Source organism: Apaloderma vittatum, unplaced genomic scaffold (assembly GCF_000703405.1).
Source record: "Apaloderma vittatum isolate BGI_N311 unplaced genomic scaffold, ASM70340v1 scaffold16397, whole genome shotgun sequence".
NCBI classification, from domain to species: domain Eukaryota; kingdom Metazoa; phylum Chordata; class Aves; order Trogoniformes; family Trogonidae; genus Apaloderma; species Apaloderma vittatum.
The window spans coordinates 1-8,587 of NW_009727951.1; the positions used below are offsets into that span (position 1 = coordinate 1).

The 8,587-nt window shown below is 36.9% G+C and overlaps 1 protein-coding gene across 1 annotated transcript; it reads left to right on the forward strand.

Annotated features, from left to right (window-relative positions):
* Positions 1 to 311: 311 nt before the first annotated feature.
* On the forward strand, positions 312 to 8,210 carry UBA3 (ubiquitin-like modifier activating enzyme 3; the record flags this gene model as incomplete). Its single annotated transcript, XM_009873909.1, has 14 exons — positions 312 to 394; positions 934 to 1,014; positions 1,597 to 1,640; positions 1,928 to 1,992; positions 3,101 to 3,256; positions 3,398 to 3,500; positions 3,879 to 3,992; positions 5,309 to 5,362; positions 5,810 to 5,846; positions 5,926 to 6,007; positions 6,820 to 6,920; positions 7,043 to 7,106; positions 7,208 to 7,262; positions 7,723 to 8,210. Coding segments are annotated over 14 exons (1,128 nt in total), but the record flags the coding sequence as incomplete, so codon positions are not given.
* Positions 8,211 to 8,587: the final 377 nt, after the last annotated feature.

Here is an 8,587-nt window from a genome sequence, read left to right on the forward strand (position 1 = left end):
TGAGGGAATACTGCAGATTTCCCATATAGGTCAGCCTACTGTTGGCTTCCTGTGTTCTGATTAGGTAGACTAAACTAATGTCACGTTCAGCAGAATATTGTCTTTGACCATTGAAATGTTACTAATTCCATCTGTCTAAATATCAGCATTAGCAAGGCAACAAAGAACCACCATATGCCTGTCTTCACAGGGAATAAAGAATATATACATTTGTTCCTCCAAAGGTTGGAGTTTTTTGGCATGTGGGAGGAATTCTGGAGCAGTAAGAGCATTTCATTGCCTATTAAATGAAGTTCACTATCCTTTTACAGGCGCTGTCTGGCTTTAGACAGATCCATGTTATTGACATGGATACTATAGATGTTTCTAATCTGAACCGACAGTTTCTGTTTCGGTAAGTGATCTTTTCACAATTCCATGTTTGCTTTTTTTAAGAGTGCCTGAACAAAATAAGTGAGTATGATCATTGCTTTGGTTGAACAAGATGTCATTGAAGATTAGTGAAAGTTCCTGTCACAGTGGTGCTCATAATTAACTTAATGTTTCGTATAATTCCTTCCTGGTTTGAGATCTGTGGTGTTATAGTTTGACTGTGAAAAAAATAAATACACATTCCTTACCATTCAAATACAGCTGATGACTAATAGAAAAGGTGATACTAAAGAGTAAAGCACACAGATTGAAATGTCAAATTTTCTGATATCTTTGTCTTGCAAGCAAAATGAAAAAATGTTGGAATTTTTTTTTGTGCTGATGACTGAAGATACATGGACATATTTAGCTAACTGAAGGTCTCATATCTGATGTTTTACAGGGATTCTTTAATTATCCTACAGTAACAATTAGTCCCTTAATTCGATACTGCAATGCATAGTCTGGAAAGATTGGATCTACTAAAATAATGCCTTTGAAATTCCTTATTTTATTTCCCAGACCGAAGGATGTCGGGCGGCCAAAAGCAGAGGTTGCAGCAGAATTCCTAAACAGCCGCATTCCCAACTGTGCTGTCGTGGCGTATCCTTTTATAGCCAAGTAGTAGCCTTGAAGGCTTTAAAAAAAACTCTGTAGGTGGTAAGACTATCTAAAGTGTTTTGCTGCCACCCTCTCTTTTTCATACAGATTCATTCAGCTGGTGATTGAGAATTCTCGTTCTTGGTGGCATTAGGACACAAGGAAAACAAGCTGAGCTTTAAGAAACTATTTTCTGTGTTTGGACTAACTCTTTTTATTCAAATGCAATAGTCTAATTTTCACTGAGGTAATAGAATTACAGGTTTATTCACCAGAGTGTTTTGAGTATGTACTGGTAGGATACTTTAGTTTGTAAATGTAGAGCAGCGCTTACTGATACACGACTTTGTGAGAGCCAGTGTTCTGTGCTTCTTCCTCTGTGTGACTGTCACATTGTGTCCCTTGTTTTTTCAGATCCTACAGCTCCAGCAGTGGGAATTTTGAATCTTTGAGTCACTTTTTTAAAAAAGTGTCATATAAAATTATGGTAATAAATTGGATAATGTTTTGGCTTTAGGTTGGTGAATAGAAAACAGTAAACTTAACTACTTTATAAATATATTCCTTTACTGGGCTTACATTCAGATATTTTAAAAAGATTCAAGACATGGATGAAAGCTTCTATCGACGTAAGTGGTATTTGCTTGCCAGACACTCACTGGTGCTTTACGGGAACGTTGCAGTAGTTGCTTACTGCATTTCCTGGCAGTTAGATTGCCAATTATTTTATTCTTCTATTGTGTACTGGAAGTAAAAGTAACAAATAGACAAAACTTACATGCATCTGTCACGTAGGTAATCTGGCAGAGACAGTTAAACTGCAGTCAATTTCTCTGAACTGTTACAACCAGAATACTTTGTCTTAAGAAGTATGCATTAGTATAGACTTTAAATAACTTTTTTTTTCCCCCCCTAGAGTTTCATATTATTGTTTGTGGGCTGGACTCTATAATTGCAAGAAGATGGATTAATGGCATGCTGGTAAAGTCCTCAATCTTTTTAAAGCCTGGTTATTGCTTGAGTGTAGAAAACTAAAATTGAACAAATTTGTGTAGAATGTGTCATTAAAATGAAATGAAGGCTGTTGAAACTCACAGCTTTCTGTATGTACTTCTGTTTTCTGTTTTCTTTTTGTGACCAGGACAAAATATACACTCCCTTACCTGCCTTCTTCTTGAGCAATGTTAGCCAACATTTGTGCAACACCCTGCAGGGGTAATTTCAAAATCAGATTACATTGTTTGTGGCCTGGTGCAGTCAGCTTTTGAAAAAACTTCAAGCTGCCCAGCTCTCTGGGTGCTCCTGTTTTGATTTACTTTTTTTTTTTTTTTTTACATTAGCCAGATAGTACTTACTGTGCTGCAACTTGTAAATGTCATCTTTTGGAGCCCTTATGCTACAAAGTAGTAGAAACCTAGTCCGTGAACTAGGTAATTTTATCATCGTGAATTCACAGAATCACAGAATTGTTGAGGCTGGAAAAGACCTGAGATCATCAAGTCCAGCCTGTGACTCAAAACCATCACATCGACCAGACCACAGCCCTAAGTGCCACATCCAGCCTCTCCTTAAACACCTCCAGAGATGGTGACTCCACCACTTCCCTGGGCACTGCATCCCAGTGCCTGAGCACCTCTCCCTGAGGAAGTGTTTCCTCATATCTACCCTAATTCTTCTCTGCCGCAGTTTCAATATTTCATTATTTGTTGTTTCATTATTTATGAAATAATGTTCTTGAGAATTTACCAGTGTTTAAAAAAACCCAAACAGAACAACAAACCAAGAATTAACCCCCCAAATCCTTAAAACTAACCAACCATTTTTTCTGTTATACTATAAGGAAATAATAGCTTTTTTTTTTCAGGGGAGTGAGGGGAAGAGGAGGTGGAGGGGGAAGGTAGTAGGGGAAGCACCATGCACTGACAAATAAGTTGTGTTTTATGCCCAATGTACCCTCAAAATATACTGTATATTAAGCATTTCATCTTGTGGTACCATAAAGAATGAAATTTCTACGATTTCTTTTTCTTCCTTGCAACTTGTTTAAAAAAAGCAAAACCCAACAAAACCCTTCACCTTTGTTTGTTAGATGTCATTTTTACATTATGAAGATGGTGTACTGGATCCAAGTTCCATCATACCTTTAATAGATGGAGGGACAGAAGGTTTTAAAGGAAATGTTCGTGTGATTATTCCTGGTATGACAGCATGTGTTGAATGCACACTTGAGCTTTATCCACCACAGGTAATTTCAACCAGTGATATTTCCTTTTTTTTGTTTTTGGTTTTTTTTTTTAAATTCCTCTGTTTTGTTTGTTTCTTTTCCTAGTACTATACATAACTTATTACACATTTGTCTCTGGTTTTCTTCCCCTGCCCACATCAGGTCAATTTTCCCATGTGTACTATTGCATCTATGCCCAGACTACCAGAGCACTGTATTGAGTATGTCAGGATATTGCAGTGGCCGAAGGAGCAGCCTTTTGGAGGTAATTAGTATATTAGTGCTAAACTGACTTTTCTCCTTTTAACTCATTTGTTTTGAATTAGACATAAATCACTGCTTTTAGTGAAACCATCCTACCTTTTAACTTTATGTGGCTCATTGCATTGAATCAGCCTCCTCTGAGCTGGGATTTTTTCTTCTCGAACTTACTCTCCAGTTCCGTATTTCTTCACGTGTTTGTCTCATACTGCAGTGTCCTTCCTGACTCAGAATGTAACCTGTAACAGCTCTGTAAATCTGTGAGGTTAAGATAGGTTGTGTACAGAATGTGATAGAAGTTACGGTGTTTATAGAAATGATATTTTATTTAAAGTGTCAAGTTTTAATAGCACTTACCTGTAAATTCTGAACTTTGCTGTAGAAGGTGTTGCATTGGATGGAGATGACCCTGAACACATACAGTGGATTTACCAGAAGTCTTTAGAAAGAGCATCACAATTTAATATTAAAGGTGTTACATACAGACTCACCCAAGGTAAGGGTATGGCTTTGCACTAAGTTTGCGGCATTTGCAGTTGGACTCGATTGATATTCCGTGTATTTGTTATGACTAAGCTGGCAGCTCTGCTGAGAAAAAAAATTCTTTTCTCACTTAACAACTTAGAAGAGAAACAAGAAGCACATTTCCTGTGCCAGCACAAATATTTCTATGATGAATCAGATGTTTAGACATTTGTGGTGAATCGGATAAGTTTGCAGCATTTGCAGTTGGACTGGATTTGATATTCCTTGTATTTGTTATGACTAAGCTGGCAGCTCTGCTGAGAAAAAAAATTCTTTTCTCACTTAACAACTTAGAAGAGAAACAAGAAGCACATTTCCTGTGCCAGCACAAATATTTCTATGATGAATCAGATGTTTAGACATTTGTGGTGAATCGGAGGAACTGATCTGGGACAAAACTGAACATTCTTTTTGCCATTTTATTGTTAACCTGGAGCAGCTCCTCAGTTCACGTTATACTGTGACCGCTTTCGCTGGGTCGAAGAGCAGGAACAAAAGGACGTGGCCAAGTCTTTTAGCGACAACACTTTATGCCATTTCAGGCTGGTTAAGACTATAGCATCTCTTCTTTACTGCTGTGTATGCCCCTGTTCACATGCAAGTGCAGAATGTTTAATCAGCGTAAATGATGAAAACTCTGGTTGTGAAACATAATTGTGTACATGTAAATCGATGCACGGTTGTCAGCATTTGAAGATGGCTTCATTGTGAAGTACGTAGCAGAAAGAAGGCAAAGATAAAAGTTTGATGCGTGTTTTCTCAAACGTGAAGGGATACATGTTAAGAATGAGAAGCCAGGGGAACTTCAATTGGCTTAGGAATTTGCCATCTTTTTGGCAGGCCTGAAAAAAGAGCAAACTTGATGTACAAGCTTGTAGATGTAGCAAATCTTGCGTTATGGCAGTGTAGGGACTGTGCTGTTTGACTGGGTGGTGAGCCTCTTCTTGCGGAAGGAATACCAAAACCAAGTATCTTTCCTTTATGTGTTTCTTCAGTTAAACACGCATAGAACTGAGTCTAAAATGAATTTGCAGTGCTAAATACAGAATACTTGTTTTCAGAATTTATTCACTAGTTCACTCCTTTTTTTCCAACATGCTTGATCTATTCCTAAAATTAAAAAATGCCAAAGTAGTTGAGCAGCATGCTGTTATACCTTATTGTCATAGAAATTCTTGGGAAGTTTAAAGTACCTTTAGGGTACACTCTTCTCTAATTACTTTGGCCAAAAATTGTCTCTCCGTATAGATTCTTGGAAAAAACAAAATTGTATGTTTTACTCTACAGGGGTGGTTAAACGAATTATTCCAGCAGTGGCTTCTACAAATGCAGTAATTGCAGGTATGCTGAAAGGACTCATTTCACTTTGCTTTGCAGAATTTAGAGTCTTGTAAGGCAATGATTTGGAATTGAGAACTTGGGGAGGGTAATAGTAACGTTTCAGTGAGTCTGATTTATTCTTACAGTCCCATTCCTCTTTTCCATAGAGAAGCTGCATGTGACTGTATAAATGTTGAGCTCATGTATAACTGTGGGAGTGAGCAAAAACATTTGAGACTGGGGAAAAAAAATTGTAAAATACTCTATATAAGCTTAGCATAGTCTCAGATAAGTGCCAAATCTCTGGTGTTAATGCTTAGAATTGCCAAGTACAAATTGTTATATTTGATTTTTTTTTTTTAGTCACTTTTGTTCTCTGGTAGAACTCTCTGCACTAATGTCTGCATGTTCTGTGACAGAGCTAGAAACTGAAAAAATTGTTTTGTTTTATTTTTTTTCTTATTCCAGCTGTTTGCGCCACTGAAGTTTTTAAAATAGCCACAAGGTATTTCATTTCTTGTTGATAACATAAATGATATCCAACATAACAACGTGTATTAACACTAACATATTTATCATTACAGTGCATACATTCCTCTTAACAACTACTTGGTGTTTAATGATGTGGATGGATTATACACGTACACATTTGAAGCTGAAAGAAAGGTCAGTGCTGTTAAAGGCTTGTAGTGTTGTTTCCTTGATTTTCATTGAATTTGCACACTTTGTATTTCTGAAACACAATATTGAATCTCTTGGCCCCTAGCACTCAATAATGGTATTTCTGAAGTTTTAAAAGCAAAAACTACAGTGTTACTAGTAAAAACTACAGTATTACTGGTTCAGCTACTTCTCCAGAGTATTGTTTTTAGCATGTAGGATTTATCTTTTTTTTAAACTTCTGTGGTTTTGGGGTAGAATAGTGATGACAGGGGCAATGTAGAGTAGCAAGACTGTTTACCTCCAGATCAACAGGTGTTTAATTTGATGTCCTGGTATTGAAACTTTTTCTTCTACCCACTAGTTGAGCAAAAACTATTGCATAGTATATGTAGTAGCAACATCAGCCTCTCAGCTGTTTCTGCTGTGCTACCTGCAGAGGAAAATAGTGCTTGACTTTTTGGAAAGTGAATCCTGAAGATTTCTCCTGTCATACAGGAAACGTGGTGTACAAAATAGGATTTGCAGTCTTAAGAAAACTTATAAGCAAATCTTCTCATAAAGAGGTTACGACAACTCAAGTGTGTAGTGTTAAATTCTATGCCAGATGAAAGTTGTAGTTCATCAGTACTTAGCTGCTGCTGAGAGCCAGTCGAACACGGCAGACTTCACAAGGAATTGTGCTTTGTCAACAGTACTAATATTTCTTGAGCTAAAAAAACTTAGGAAAAAAAAGCACAAATAGTTTTGAAACCTTATTAAGCATTTTAAAAAACATATTGAACATAACATGCATTCTTGTGATACTTTTGTTGTAGGAGAACTGTCCAGCCTGCAGCCAACTTCCCCAGAACATAGAGATTTCTCCATCAGCTAAGTTGCAGGAGATCTTGGATTACTTGACAAATAATGCTTCATTGTAAGTATGGAACTAGTCTGACTTATTTCATAACTTAGGGTAGCTTGGTGGTTCAGAAAGGTAGTTTCTAAATGAATTTTTACCTGTTTGTCTTTTTTTTTTTTAAATTGTTATGTATATAGGCAGATGAAATCTCCTGCAATCACAGCAACCATGTATGGGGGAAATAAAACACTTTATCTGCAGGTAATCTGAACATACCTAATTGCCTTTAGTAATCTAAATTTATTTAAATTTATTTTTCTGAATTTGAAAGAAAATGTTTTGGCTTTTTTTTTTTCCTGCAGACAGTGGCTTCAATTGAAGAGCGAACAAGGCCAAATCTTTCCAAGACACTAAAAGGTATCGTGCAGTTGTCTTGTGTAGATTTTCAAGACCTTGCCCTAAACGGTTCAGTTGAATCCCTCTGTATGGCGTATTTAGCGTATTTTGCATTGTATAGTAAAACGTGTTTCTTTATACTTTTACATACAATATACTTTTTGCAGGTTGTTCAGGGATAAGCTTTGAATTGTTTAAATGTGAAACATGGACAGGCGTGGAGAAAAAATTCCAACAAAGCAAGCTGATAACTGATCTAAATTAAACATGCTTCAGTAGTGTTTTATATATTTCCTGACAAGGTCTGTTAGTTTCCTGGATGTAATAGATAAATATTAGTTTAGCTAGTGAGCTGTTTGTAGCTTTATTTCATCATATTTATGATTTGTGGGTGTGGCATTCATAATGTTATTATTATTTTTAATTTAAAAAAGACAAACCACAGTGATTTGCTGTGCTTACACTTTTCTTTCTGTTTCAGAATTGGGGCTTGTGGATGGCCAGGAACTTGCAGTTGCTGATGTTACTACACCACAGACTATGTTGTTCAAGCTTCATTTTACCACTTAATTTATTCATAAGTAAACTGCATATCAAGTGAGAGAAATCTGTACCCACTTTGTAAAACAAACATATTCTCCAGGTGTTAAAGCAACCTGAAACATTCATGTTAGTAGTAGCACTGTCGAAGGTTAGGTAATACAAATGAGTCGCCATATTTCAGAACTGTACGTAGAAGCCAATATTTGGTGGATTATATTTGTATAAAAGCTTATTAATGTACAGAACTCTGATGTATATGAATACACTTTCTTTCCAGTTTTTGTTCTCGAAAATGTTAATGCTTTCAGACACATGGAAACTTTAAGGTGGCCAAAAGTCTTGTTGTCAACGTCTGTGCACACGTGTATACAAAGAGAAGACCCTCTGAGAGGAACCACAGTGCTCTGGGTTTAAATTGCAGCACTCCTGTACGCTTGATGATGAGTCACTTTAAAACCAAAGGAGGGTAATAGTTTAAAATTAGCATTTTCCTCTCACTTGATATTGATTGGATCCATTTTATCCAAGGTGTTACACATGGAAGAGCATGTGTGCAAGCAAATGCAAAAGGACAAAATGAGTCCAAGCGGGGACACGTGCCCCTGCGGTCCCCACGGCATTGCAGGATTATGTTCAAGTATCATTGGTGCTGTCCAGGTATTTATTAATAAAAAAAATAATCATCAAGACACCTTAGTCTGTGGCTTGTCAGTGGACATTCAAGAGCGTTTATAACCTCGATTAAAAAACGGGCGGCGCCCATTTGGCCGCTTTAGCTTGAGACACCTCAGGGCCGGGCCTCT